The 15,500-nt window shown below is 33.8% G+C and overlaps 1 protein-coding gene across 2 annotated transcripts in view; it reads right to left on the bottom strand.

The window, feature by feature from the left end:
* The window catches only part of Pclo (piccolo presynaptic cytomatrix protein), a 427,177-nt gene that overhangs the window by 67,010 nt on the left and 344,667 nt on the right, over positions 1-15,500 (bottom strand). Inside the window, exons 17-21 of one of the 2 annotated variants that reach the window (XM_058585487.1) lie at positions 14,597-14,690; positions 13,269-13,340; positions 11,588-11,768; positions 9,865-10,059; positions 8,450-8,524 (exon numbers count right to left, since the gene is read on the bottom strand). In XM_058585487.1, coding sequence (XP_058441470.1) covers positions 8,450-8,524; positions 9,865-10,059; positions 11,588-11,768; positions 13,269-13,340; positions 14,597-14,690 — 617 coding nt within the window. The remainder of the gene's footprint in view (positions 1-8,449; positions 8,525-9,864; positions 10,060-11,587; positions 11,769-13,268; positions 13,341-14,596; positions 14,691-15,500) is intronic. The other variant, XM_046464212.2, reaches the window with a different exon arrangement.

Here is a 15,500-nt window from a genome sequence, read left to right as displayed (position 1 = left end):
GAATCAGGCGGTATAGCGATACCAGACTTCAAACTATACTACAGAGCAATAGTAACAAAAACAGCATGGTACTGGTACCAAAACAGGCGTGTGGACCAATGGTACAGAATAGAGGACACAAACCAATCCACAAAACTACAACTATCTTATATTTGATAAAGGGGCTAAAAGCATGCAATGGAGGAAGGATAGCATCTTCAACAAATGGTGCTGGGAAAACTGGAAATCCATATGCAACAAAATGAAACTGAATCCCTTTCTCTCGCCATGCACAAAAGTGAATTCAAAATGGATCAAGGAACTTGATATCAAATCAGAGACGCGCCGTCTGATAGAAGAAAAAGTTGGCTACGATCTACAGTCGGTGGGGTCGGGCTCCAAATTCCTCAATAGGACACCCATAGCACAAAAGTTAATAACTAGAATCAACAAATGGGACTTACTCAAACTAAGAAGTTTTTTCTCAGCAAAAGAAACAATAAGAGAGGTAAATAGGGAGCCTACATCCTGGGAACAAATCTTTACTCCTCACACTTCAGATAGAGCCCTAATATCCAGAGTATACAAAGAACTCAAAAAATTAGACAATAAGAGAACAAACAACCCAATCAACAAATGGGCCAAGGACCTGAACAGACACTTCACAGAGGAGGACATACAGTCAATCAACAAGTACATGAAAAAATGCTCAACATCTCTAGCTGTCAGAGAAATGCAAATCAAAACCACCCTAAGATACCATCTCACCCCAGTAAGATTGGCAGCCATTAGGAAGTCAAACAACAACAAGTGCTGGCGAGGATGTGGGGAAAAGGGTACACTTGTACATTGCTGGTGGGACTGCAGATTGGTGCAGCCAATTTGGAAAGCAGTATGGAGATTTCTTGGAAAGCTGGGAATGGAGCCACCATTTGACCCAGCTATTCCCCTTCTTGGTCTATTCCCTAAAGACCTAAAAAGAGCATGCTACAGGGACACTGCTACATCGATGTTCATAGCAGCACAGTTCACAATAGCAAGACTGTGGAACCAACCTAGATGCCCTTCAATAGACGAATGGATAAAAAAAATGTGGCATTTATACACAATGGAGTATTACTCTGCATTAAAAAATGACAAAATCATAGAATTTACAGGGAAATGGATGGCATTAGAGCAGATTATGCTAAGTGAAGCTAGCCAATCCCTAAAAAACAAATGCCAAATGTCTTCTTTGATATAAGGAAAGTAACTAAGAACAGAGTAGGGACGAAGAACAGGAGAAGAAGATTAACATTTAACAGGGATGAGAGGTGGGAGGGAAAGGGAGAGAGAAGGTAAATTGCACGGTAATGGAAGGAGACCCTCAGGGTTATACAGTGGAGGGGGTAGAGAGAGAGGAGGGGAGGGGAGGGGAGAGGTGGGGAGGGGGGAGGGTGGATGATGGGAAAGGCAGCGGAGCACAACAGACACTAGTATGGCAATAAAAAAAAAAAAAAAAAAAAAAAAAAAAAAAAAAAAAAGAAGAAAGCCCTTAATTATCCAGTCTTTGACTATTATAAAAATTATGACTGTACATAAGATCTCTGTTAGTGGATTGTAAATGTTTTGGTCTCGAGATTCCCTTTATGTTCTTAAAAATTACATTATAATCCAAAGAAACTTATTTCATGCAGGTTATAGCTATTGATACTTATTATATGCAAACTTAATAAAACTTTAAAATAGTCAACAGCCCATATTCCTTTAGCCATCAAAAAAAATGATGTTCTGTGGCTGGGCTGTAGCTCAGTGGTAGAGCACTTGCCTAGCACTGGTGAGGCATTGGGTTCAATACTCAGCACCACATAAAAAGTAAAATAAATAAAATAAAATTATAAAAAATAAATTATTTTAAAAAAGAGGATGAACTTGGATCTTACCTAGCACCATAAATAAAAATTAACTCAAAATGGTTCAAAGATCTACCACATTTAAAAAAAAAATGATGTTCTGACGCCTGAAAACTCCACTGTACACTTGAGAATGAGTGAGAAAGCAAATAACATCTTGATACTAAAGTTTTAAATCTTGCAGGGATCCCTGGGGGATCAGTGGGCACACTTAGAGAAAATTACTGGACAAGACCTACACTGGTGGAAATGAAGAACCATGAGAATAAGAAACCAGTAAGCATCAGCTTCCTTGATAGTCATTACAGACACCAGGATCATTTTCTGTAGTGAAAATGTATTCAATGGTTAACCTCTTTTGAGAAAATACATTATTTATATTATTCTTTTTAATTGTCTTTAAGTTATTTCAGAACTTGCTTCATACAGCATTTCACACCTCTAGAAGAACTTAGTCTTAATTAAAAAGTATATATATGACTGCATGACCAATATGATTCTGTAACATGTGCACTCAGAAAAATGAGAAATTATATCCCATCTATATATGATATGTCAAAGTGCATAAATGCATTCTACTGTCATGTATAACTAATTAAAATAAATTTTAAAAATTAAAAGAGAGTATTTGGCTAAACCAAAACCAAAAAAACTACATGTAGCTAATTAAAAACTATATGTAACTATTAAAAACTTGCTTCTCTGTTCTACCTTTGCTTAAAACAAAACAAAACAAAATTTATGGTGCATAGAAACTCGAGTAAATAATGAAAATTGGCAGGCTAAAACAATACATATTCTTCCCACAAGGGGTTGTCTGTACATGACATCTTTTAATATTCTTGTGCATTAATAGCTGTATGAAGCAAAAATAGTGATTCACTAGTTATTTACATTATGAAATGTCATTAGCAATAAGAATGCTTTAAAAGAAACAAAAACTAAAAGTATAATAATATACCTGCATAGATATTTAAATAGAAATCATGTTTGAATTTAAATATATTTATGAGGAATAGCAGATTTTGCTTCTTCTCTTTTTTTTAAAGTTATAGTTGGGCACAATACCTTTATTTTATTTATTTTTATGTGGTGCCAAGGATCGAACCCAGTGCCTCGCATGTACTAGGCTAGCGCTCTACCACTGAGCCACAACCCCAGCCCCTGCTTCTATGTTCTTTTAAAAAAATAAATATAGTAAAACTTTTATTTCACTCTTTCCTATATTTTTAAATATAGGGATCCAGACTCTTGGTGTTTACCAAGTATTTTTCTTAAAAGTTGACCTGCCTTATGTGATTTGTCATATTAATATTTTCATTTGTGTTTGTTCAAATTATCATCAATTAAATTTATAACTTGCATTTTTCAGTATCTTTGGACAGATTAACATATAAAGCTGTGATTATGTCTGCTATTTCTAGTCACACATCTAACAAATTCAAGATCCCAAAATTCTGTATTTCTAACATGCTTTCTTTTAAAATCCATAAGTACTTTTGGTTTCTCAATAGTTAACTATATATTTACACATATAGCACAGTAATAAATTAAAAATAAAAAGAAATATTTTCACAGTCTGGCTCAGTACACATGAAGATTCCCCCCATTCTATTCTATACCCATATCCCTCACCACCCCAATTCATCCTGCATGATGGAGAATGGGTGAAATATCATGGTTTTACAAAATGTGTATAATACATGTGGATGAAACATAGAAAAATAATCAAGTAATTCATGGAAAGTTAAAATGTGAATTTAGGCAAAACTGTTAAGTAGCCAGATGGTGTCCTTGGTATTCCTCCACTCCTTAGGAGGCATTTCCCTAGTTCCATGATCCCTTCATCCCAGATGAGAAAGCTCCTGACCTCATGATCATATATCGCATCCTGACTGTCCAGCATCCCCATTGTGTCTCCATCAGCTTTCCCTTAATCCATACTTCTCATTTCTTTCTTCCATTTACTTGCCTGTCTCGTTTTTCCACAGGTCCTGCTCCTTGGTAGTAATCATTTTGAAAATGATTTGCTCTAGCCCAATGTAAAAGAAATTGCATTTTAAAAATGAGTTTTTCTAGGTATTTCTTGCTAAACTAAAAACATGTCATAGTGTTTAAAGGAGCTTGTTAACAAGATTTCCTCTTCTTAGGTCCCGAATTGATAGTTCCGCCTTCATTTATAGAGTCTCTGGTTACATCATTCGACTAAAGCATAGCAATGTTGAAGCCAAATTTAAAAGTTAAATGGACCTGTTGGTTTGCTGTTTGTGTCAGGTGAAATGGACATAAAAATAATCATTGTGGACCACATGGATGGCATGGTAGAGACCTATGGCTACTACTGGAAAAGATCAAAAGTAGCCATTGATGGTGAATCAGTGAATTCACCTTCAGTAATGAAGGTTCATAAATAAGAGAGTGTCATATGATCAGAATATGATTGATATGCATTTACTGGTTGTGACTCTGCATGTATAGCAGAGATATTTTTGGCAATGAATTCAAATAACTAAATAAATATTTGAAAAATGCATATGCAATCACTCTAAGAAGATATGGAAACTCTCAAAAAACATTTTGATTTTTACACACAACAATAAATGAATGCCTCTATCCCCAGAGAACAGGCATACAACTTTGAAAGCTAAAAATTATTCAAACTGATTCTCTCAAATTTTGTTGGATGTTTGCTGTGTTCACCTCATTACAGTTTCAATTTTCATTTTAAAAAATATTTTAATTTTGCTTTTGCACAAACACATTGAAATGAGGAATGTCAAATTTGTTTTTATTAACCATGTACATACAATATTAATGCAGATTCCCTCTCCAAATGAACCGATTCTTATTTCTTTTATGATTTCTCCTTTACTTCCCCTTATGGGCCCTGCCCTTTCCAAATACAGAGAAGGCTAAATTCTTTCTGACCAAAAGTGATCATCTACTTTGGGTCAGAAGAAAATGAGATAGTGATTAGCTACTACATTTTGTAACCAACAATATGCTCAACTCCCCAGAGCCCATCCACTCCCCAACCCAACCTCCCACTACCACTTATCCTTGAGAGCAACTCCCGCAGAGGGATGGATTGGTAAGAGTCCTGCAAAGCAACACATGCATATGAAACTCTTCTTTGACAGGTGCCGCAAATGAGCTTTATTGAAAGTGGAGTCTCCAGCAGTGGTCTGTGGAAGTAGCTTCAGACTTTTCTCCTACAATTCGGCCCACACAAAGAAACTGGCTTTCGTATTTCCCTCATGCAACTTATTTAATAAGTTCTTATTAAATCAGCTTCTTATCTATCCTCTTCCACTTGTCCTAACAGCTCTTGTTTTATTCCCAAAGAAAGGTATGTCTACCCATTCTGTATGATCTCTAAATTTAAACCTCAAAACCCCAAATCTTAATATCAAACAAAAATAGACAGGAATTTTCAAATTGCACTTAAAATTTACTGTATTAGATGCCAGCTAAATCATTATTCTGGGTTTTAAGAATACTTTCATTTATTTTCATTTTGGTATGGTTCTCAAAAATGTAAAATAAGAAAACAAAAACAAAGCAAAACTACTTTCTAAACTCCCTTCCCTGGCTGGTGTCACTTTCTAAAATAGCAGGACCTGTGATCAACCAAACCAAGGAGCATGGAAAAAAAAACACTTTCAAGGATTTCTAAATACAAATAGAGTTGTTTAGGCATCAGGATGATTTGGCACAATCTGTCTAATCTTTCCCTTCAGATTTCCTAGCATGCAACTAAACTCCAGAGGGAGAGAAAGAGTTCCTTTTGGCTCACTCCATAATTCTTGGTTGACCCATATATTATGCTAGTTCAAGCAGAAATCTGCTGAGAAGCTTACAAAAAATATTTGAAAAGCTCTTTAGGGACAATTTTGTCGCCCTTGATAGAGATGCCTACAGATGTACACAGCTTCCTCTACAGATCCTGCCTTCTGACTCACTTGGCTTGTGCAGCAGGAATGTTTTCTTCATTGCTTTTTAAGTCTCCAGCCCTTGGAAAGGAGGACGATGCCGGTAAAGAAAGTGTAAAGTGTCACTATTTCTAGCCACTTTTAAGAATTTGCAGGAATTTTAGTGATAAATAACCAATAGGTAAATGACAACTGTTTTTATTGAAATCAGGAGTTTGATATTGAAAGTTCCTACATATTTTAAAAGCAAAGGCCTCAGAGTCACAAGACAAGGATTGTAGTTGCTGGTTCAGAAAATTTCTAGCTGTGTTCTTAAATCAACCATTCTACCCTTCTGACTCTCTGAATGTTCACCCACAAAACAGGGATAAGAATATCTGAGTGACTACCTCATCCACTTGGTGTGATAAAATGAGAAATGGATGACAAAACACTCTGTACGACGTGAAGAACTATTCAAATGTAGAGCATTATTTTCAGAATGCAGGTGGGATTACATGAACTCCATTGTGAGGATTGAAACAGGAAATTTCTATCCGAATATGTAAACTTATTACTAATACTTTTGAAGTCTGTGAACTTGTGAATAGGAACCTGCCGTTTTTAAGTTTATATCTTGATCAGTTTCTCTTTGCAAATTTTAAATACAGTACACTGCATTTATAAATTTAACCCTGTAGCATGTTTGCTATTAGGCATTTGGCATGGTTCAATTTTATTATTGGTTAATTTATAGTAGCAGGGAAATAATACACTTATATTTTAGAAAACAGGGCATTTTATTTACTATCTATTAAGAAAACATTAAAAAAAAAGAAAGCATGCTATCTTATCCAGTTTTCCTTTTGGTTATAATTTCAATAGAGTGATTTCCTAATTCAATCATAACACTTTAAAGATAAAGCAATATCTACTTAAGCATTATTTAAAGAAAAAGGATTAAAACATTTCCATATAGATTTTAAAAGCCACATCTATGATAAAAATCTGACAAAATAATTATATTAATACTTAAATCACAATATATAAAAATAAAGCATGAAATAAGGGAAACATTTGATTACTGTGCCATTTGTAACTAATATAATATTCAAGTAAGAAAACGAATAATATCAAGAAATCAAATAACTTATTTGATGGAAGAAAAGGTGAGAGGTAGACTTTCAAGTACTTTTGGAAAGTACCAATAAGACCAGAAAGGACAGGGAAATTGTGTACTGGTGACAACTTATAATTGTGAAAAAGCACATTCAAAATTATACTAACATTTAAACTGTTTTCTTATTTACTAAAGAGTCTAAGAAATATCTTAGTGATTTGCTTTCATATTGCCACATATGTCATGTCAGTTGCCCCAAATATCTAGCTAGTTGGGAGAAAGGCATATTAAATGCTTTTAATTTTCTGAAAATAAATAAAAATCAATAGGAGAGTAGAAGATTTGAATTTAATTTTGTGGCAATACTCATAATATTGAGTGTTTTAGGGTTGGAAGGTACCTGCTATCCTAATCTTTTTTTAAAAAAATAATTTTTAAAGAAGGGGTTTTAAATTAAATTTGGAAATTATTTTATAATCACACTAGTTTGATTCCTGTCACTGACAACTTTTTGTTGGGGAAAACTCTATGAATGTTGGGATGAGGTGAGGAACAGATATAAACTTGCTTTTCTTTCTGAGTACAGCTATGGGATCAAGATTAGTTGTTTCTCTAAGCAGAAGCTCATGGGATTTGCCTTCCTCTTTACTGGAACCTGAGAATATTGCCAAGAAACATTGTAAGTGTTGCCTAGGTTGGCCCAACTCCATTATCTACATTTTTATGTAAGCTCTGATGCTTTCATTGGTAATGATTTTCCTTCTATTTTGTTTCCAATGTTGAATTTTCTTCTGCTCCCCACTGTTTCTATTCTCACAGCTATGACTAGCAATGGAATAATAACTACACTCTACTGCAAGGATTCAAATGAGAAAACAAAAACTGACACATTTTATACTGCATCATATAACAATGGCTCAGAACCCAGTAGTTTATGAATGAAATAAAGATACTTTATTTGTTACACAGGCACTTGGATATTCACATGCCCAACACATCTGATACACTTAACAACTATGGAAACACGAATGGAAAATGTCTGCTTGTAGGATCAAGAGAGAATTTCACCATGGAAAGGTGAATGAGTGCATTGACAATTTTTCCTTTACTTTCCTCTAAGAATTTCCAAAAGTTACACTTCAAATAATATGCAACAAAAACTGATCTACATTCCAACTGGTATACTAACTTGAACTGTGAGCAATTTAAACTTTTATCACAATGCAACATATTTATAGTCATGCTTGAACAGATTAGGTTAGTAGCATGCATTCCATTCTGCAATATGAATACTGTTAATCTATTTCCCAACAAAAGTCAAAAGATGCCCAGTGCATAGAAAAATACAAATCACTGTAGTCAATATATTACGAGACTGATCTTGGGACTTACATGGTGATGATGAAGTCCTAAAATGCCATGCCCACAAAAGCACATTAAAAAGTGGATAAACATTTTATCAGACAATCTCTAAAAAATTAAAGATGCGAGCTTTAAATTTGGGGGATTTTCTTGCTGTGTGCTTTGAACAGGGCCTTTCTGCTCACCTCCTTCTGGCTTGACTGGTCCATCAGACATCACCTTCCTGAGGGCTAGCTGGCTTTGGTCTTGGTTGCCATTGGCTGGTGGAGGCAGATTATCAGACTGAGTTCTTTGAATGGGGAGGACTCCTGCTATGCTGTGTCTGTGCTGCTTCCTGGCATGATTAGACTGACCGCTTTTATGTGCTGCTGTGGCAGTGTGGGTGAAATGGAAACCCAGAGTATGTACCTCAGATGGAACCAGCTTCAATGTTATTCATGCAAACAGAAGTGTTCTTTTGCTCTATTTCAATTGTGTTTTCAAATGCCAAAATGACATCACATGCACAGCACTAGAGGGCGTTAAAACTGGCTGTTTCTTTTAAAATGATGACTGGGAGATGGGAAAACAACCATCTATCTCATTGCCTGGCTAATGCCATGTGGAAGTAACAATTCACCTACATTTGTGAAATGCCTGCACTTAAGTTTTTATATAATTATATCAATTGCTTTACATTTTCACAAGTGAAGCAAAAAAAAAAAAAAAAACACAACAGTTAAGATGGGTGAACTGCTACACTTTAATTGATTTACAGTTACTAGACATAGCACATCTTGACTTTTAAAGGATATCAGTGATTAGGGAAAAAAATAACCTGTAAATTCTCTGTTATCATATACAAAGTGTGATCCAACAGAAGGGACCAATTGTGCTCCTTAACGAGGTTGCATTACCTCATCACATATGCTTATACATATATCATAATATGTACTTTTTAGAATATATGAAATATGATTTTATTCACAGATTTTTCAAAAGACTAGGAAGAGTCACACAAGGAAAGCTACAATGTCTCACATGCATACTTTCTTTATGTTTTTAAGCATTGGTTTGAAATGGCTTTTTCCCCTAGGCTCTAGAACTTGACTACTGATTGGTCTCAATACTCTTCTAATTTTTTTGAGTGTTTTCAGGTGCAAGAATCACATTGTTAACTTTCTACAAATACTTGTGTGTGGGTGTGTGTGTGTGTATGTGCTTTTTTGTGTGTAATACTTGGAGAATTGGCAGCTAATTGTGCTTATAGTTCCTGCATTCTAAATAATTTTTAAGCACACACGAAAAGGACGCACAACACTGCTTTGCCTGAAAACGTCATAGACACAGCTACCAAATACTATGAGCCAGGGTGGATGGATGGTGGGAACAATGGAGAAACAGCCAGTTTTATTGCAGTCTATGTAAATTAAAAAGAAAAAAAAACTGAATAAGAGAGCATATTTATGTTTTGATACTGTTCTTACACAGACAAAAGGACAGAGAACAGAGTGAGCAGGGGATGCCAAAAACAGAAAGCAAACAGGGAAGGACAGCAGGAGAGAAAGGCAACAGATGAACATTAAGCTGCCATGCTGAGGAATTTATTTGCGTCTTTTACTTGGTTGAATGCGGAGTTGTTGCACGGCGGCTTCCGCAGCGGCTATGGCAGCCCCTGCATCTTCCAGGTGGGTCTGAGTGACGCTGGTTTTGCTTTGACTGCGAGATGGTCCATGGGAACGAAGATGGCCTTCAGATGATGATTTTGAGCTACCAGGACTACTATGCGATTTCTCAATGGTAGGAACCTGCATGTCTGGTTACAAAAGGGTAAAACAGTTAAAGTTGCTCCAGCCTTCCTGCTGTCAAGATTGGTCTACACATAATTTGAAATTGTTTCAGATTTATTTTAATACTCTTTAAGGAATCATTTATGCTACTGCTTACCATGTAGTAATGTGACTAAACATTTGGAAATTTGGGGGATGAAAGGCAGAAGGGTCAGAATTTTGAGAAGAGATAGGTTAATAAAGAGGAAGACATCCTAATTAGCCTCAAGTCATGAATCTGTTAACTTCTCGTTTTTTTTTCTTGCAACTCTGATCATTCTAATAGAGGTCCAGTAAAAGACAATAGGCTTAGCATTGCTCCAGGAGGATTTTTAAACAAAATTATAGTGAAGTTTTAGGACATAATAAATGTAAATATTGTAAAATTATTGTCTCAGGTAATTTTAGAGAATGTATGGATCACGTTTACTAAGTTAGTCATAGAGACAGAGGTCTAGACCAATCCCCTTGCAGAATGCTAAACAAATTTTAAAAATTCCAATGGCTAAGCAGAACCCATAAATGAACTATGGAACCTATTCATAAGTAGTCTATAGCACTCATTCCCAGTCAATGGTTACCATATTAACTCAATAGCCTTCTAGACATGGCCTTAGATTCCCATCTCTTACAACACATAGAATCCATTCTCTTCTCATACACATAGAAGCCTGTTCAATTTGATGTGCTTAGAAGTGCATAAGAGACAAGGAAACAATACTAAAGTCTGGTATAAAAGTTGTATTTAATATTTATCAATAGTTCAGCATATGTAGATAAGATATCACACATTTATCTTGTTACCTAATTTATGACAAGGAATCATATTGTGCTATAAGGTGGTTGGTAATAAATCTCCCAAAGGAAAATATCACTCAAATGGAATGCTGTATATATTGCCAAACCCAATGTATGCCACTATTATTTAAAAAATAATAATAGTTTATAAATTAGTTGCAGTTCAACATTTAGGAAAGACTTAACAAAATTTAGCATACCAAATGTTTTGATGACATGGGTAAAATTTTCTTGATACAATAAGTAAAAAGAAGAATGCAAAATTATATCTATAGAGTAAGATTGTATTTGTGAAAAATCAGAGATTCAAACAATTAAATGGAATATGCCTAAATGGTAATGATGATTATGTTTTGTCAGTGTGCTACAGGGATTTTTATATTTTCTTTATGAAATACCCCAATGAATTTTCTAAAAATCATATTATTATGGATTTTAAAAACCAGAAAAGACCAAATGGTTCATATAGCCCAACATTCTACATTTTGTAGATTGAAAAATGGAGAGTTAAAGTGAAGATTGAAAAGTATTTTACTTAAGAATGTGGTTATCTGAAATTAGAACTTCTTTGTCTCAATTCCATATCAATGCTTTTCCTGAGATTATGTTAAATTTTTTTGCCATTCTCTAACTTTTCAATATACATTAAATATACATTCAAGAAGATACTTAGTGAACAAATAGACGAAAACTTTTTGTACTTAAAATATCTCCTACCCTTGGATGGGTCAGGGAAGATACCGTGGCTCCTGCTTTTGATGACAGATGGCTTTGGGGATTGCTGGCTGCTCTGGCTGGAATGAGACTTGCTATGATCAATGCTTTCAGTCTGTTCTTTGAGTGGATACCACCTAGGAGTGTTATCCAGATGAGATGTGCTAGATAAATCAATCAGTACCTGAAAAAAGAGTGCAATGAATCAATGAAATCTATGGATTAATTATGTTCAACTCATTACTTTTTTTCTGTAAATCTAAAATTTATTCAAAAATATAAACCAAAGGACACAGTGATGTGAGGAGGAGGATGCTGTCTTGCTCAGTTTTCTTTCTTTTTTATTTCCTTATTTTTCTTCACCCATAATATTGGGAACAAAGTCTTATGTATATTGGATACTCAGAAAATGTATAATTAAATTCAACTATATAATGTCTTTTAATATTAACTCAATTATTTGGATATTGTGTAAAAAGATAGGGTCACAGGTCAATCTTCTCATGAAACAACTTTTTACATGAAATTCTAGTTCTAACCTAAGCTAGGAACTTTTAAAAATGTATGATTTTAGTCACTAGAGGGACAAAAGTGAAAATAATGAAAAAATGAATACTGCAATTACTAATTTCTTCTATTTTAAAATACACTTTAATACTTGAAATAAGATATGACTAACAACACGATGAGAAAGCACTGTGTCATGGTTTAATTGATGTTATATTTTTTTCTTAGTGGCACATTAATAATGACAAATTTTCAGTTGATGAGTTATAAAGATCTAATAAGCCCCACTACAATGGACATAAGTTATGGGATTAGGGTAAACACAAGACAACAAACTGGAAGGACTTCCACATGTCCGTTTTTTAAAATAAAGACATTAGCTCAGATACAGCATTATATCCTAGAGTACTCCTGCTATGATCAAGGCTAGTCCATAGGCTGGAATAAGATGGACTGTTAAGGTGACAGTTTAATGGTCTGATTTGTGCAGAAAGAGGGTTATAGAGTCTTAAAAACCAAAGAAGCCCATGTTATCACCTAGACTACAAAATAGCTTTACACAGTCTGTATCAAAAGCATATCACCTTTTGTAGGTTTTAGATTTCTTGCAAATAATTTATTTTTAATATACACCCCAAACTTCTGCTCTAAGATCACCAAGTAAGAGAGTTTTGGAACATCATAGATGAAAATAGGTCACAAGATCTTGTTTTGATTGTTAGGTTCTATTCCTAGTTTTGCTTTTAATGATATTTGGGAATTTTTTTCTCAGGATATTTAATCATAAGTTACAATGTAAAATGCTACATAAAGTCATTTATACATGTAGCAAGGAACAGCAATTAAAGAATATGAAGTTCCATTTAAAAAAATCCAGCTTATCTTATAACATAAATTTGTTACCTCAAATCTCATTTCCCAATGATTATTGCTGTGAAGTAATAATAAATAAAATAATTAATTATTCTTGGAAATAATTATAAAGTAGCAGGCAAAACCATTTTTCAAGTTGCTGTTCAAATATTCAAAAAGTAACTCAGGAAATAAATTATACCAAGAAAAGAATTTTATTTAGAAATGGTTATTTTATAAACTTAAGATACGTGGTGCTTTGTATCATGCTTTAATTGGTGGTTTATAATGGTAGCAAATAAGGAAAAGGAAATCAGAGGCTTACCTCCCCAAGGAAGTCATTGGAAGAAAATCTATCATAATCCCAAACTGTCACCTCCAGAGTTTTCTTCTTGAGCTACAGTTCAAATAAAACTCTCATCAACCCCCTTTTTCCATCAGAAATTTTCATTATATTCACGTAATAGACTAATTTATTTTCACCCTTGAATCCTTTCCATTTGTGTAAAACCTCTTGAAATTCCATCTGAAACAATGTGGATTTATCCTAAACATTGTTTAAAATTTCAATGATTAGTTTGCAGTGCCTTCTACTGTTTGATCATAAGGGAACTCATTATTTTGTGAACAAAATGGCAACTCTCATTTCCTATTGTTCTATCCTACCCTCACACACCCATTTTTAAAAGTAACAAGCATAATCTAAGCAACCTTTGAATATAAGCAATCTTTACATGGCAAAAATATCTAGGATTATTTAAAATATTTTGACATTTAAAAATATTTAAAATATTTTTGTTTCAGTGATTTCCAAAAACAAATAATATAGTGACAGTATCTTATTTTTGCAGGTAAATTTCACTTACTTTAAAGAACTCAGCTTATAATTTATATCAGCTGCAACTTCATAATCAAATTAATCTTTCAGAGGACAAATTAAAGGCACATTTTGGAAAGATAATTTCCATATAAAACAATATAAGTTCTAACTGTTCTATTAGTATTCGCTTTTCTCTGAATTTAACCTTATAAACTTCATTTATTTTCTGTATTCATGGAAAGTTAAGATTTTTGAAAGCACATTGATGCAATTTTGCTTCAAATCACATATTTGTGGTGATGATATTTATGCTAGCCACTGTGATCCTGCTTCACAAATGAGCCTCATACTGCCACCTGTAAAGAGGCCTTGACTTAGGGAAGAGATGAATTCCTAAAATATTGTCTGGTGCAATGATCCATTTTGATGTGATGAAATTTGATGTTGTTTTTGTATCACTTGTGAAAGTCAAAATAAAGATAGTCAAAATAACTTTATAATTATAAGAAAAATATTCTTCCCAAAAGCATAAAGATAATCCACTCTATTAAAATATTTTAAAATTTTTTCATTGAAATAATCAATGGAAAACTTTGCACTTGTCTAATTTAATTTACTTATTTACTCATTTTTTGTGCGATTTTGTCAAAATACATACATCACTTTCATCTTATCTGAACTTCACTCATTTCTTTTCATTGGCTACATTTTTACATGTATTTTATGGAATTCTTGTTTTGGCAAAAACTAATATGGATCCCAATTTCAAAAATTTTGCCATCCTATATTTATATTAACCCAAATCTGTCACTTGGAAAATAATCATTACTTACCTGTTCCATGGAAATACTTTTATAAATTACTGTTTGATTCCACTCAGGATTAAGACTTTTCTGAACATATTTAGTCCTTCTCTTGTACTCAGCACTGAATTGGAAGAAAAGAAAGAGCTGTTTTGATTATTCACCTTAACTGATGACTTCATAGTTAAATTGAAGGACATGCAGACTTTTCAAGATATTTCCTTCCAGATCACTGTATAATCATCCCATTATCCTCATGTCTTAAGGCTTATTTTAACTTGAATGTACAATGACAATTTAAAAATATGTTGCATGCCTTGAGTTTTGTTTGCTCTAATGAGTATTGTTTTTAAAAGAAATGCCTGTAGATGTTCTAACAATACTATAATTTTGGAAATCTTAATCTTTCCTGAATGTAGGAGATAATTGCACAAACTATATGGTAACATCAACATCTTCTTGTCCCATAAATACTAATGTGGTGTTTAAATTTCCAATGGTTTTGCATGTAATCAAGCCAGCAAAGCTATATTGTCTTTTAATTCATTATTTCTAAAACAAACCAAAAATAGCAATGAATGCATTAACTGAGTAAAGTATGAAGAATAGTTATTGCTATAGCTGAAATTTTGTAAACATTTATCTAATATATAAAGTATATTCTGATGCTTTTGATAATTTACTTTAACAATTTTAATTAAACATAAATTTTTAGCTGTTGAGAATCAAACTCTAGTTCACACCCACTTTTAGAAGTAGCTCTGCCATCTTCCCTCTCTCTGGCTTTATGCTCTTACCAGCCAGTTGCAGGGTTGGTAATTCCTAACACTGATTGCAGAGTGGGTCACTTGGGGATCTGGGGTCTGGCAGGGGAACTAGAGGTAGTCAGCATTCCATCTACACTTCCTTATACCCTGCATCCTCAAGGAGACTC

The sequence above is a fragment of the Marmota monax genome, unplaced genomic scaffold (genome assembly GCF_021218885.2).
Source record: "Marmota monax isolate L192 unplaced genomic scaffold, Marmota_monax_Labrador192_F-V1.1 WCK01_AAM20220418_F8-fsc00065, whole genome shotgun sequence".
NCBI lineage: Eukaryota > Metazoa > Chordata > Mammalia > Rodentia > Sciuridae > Marmota > Marmota monax.
The sequence above is the reverse complement of the archived record's forward strand: the minus strand, read 5'-3'. Positions and strand labels throughout refer to the sequence as shown.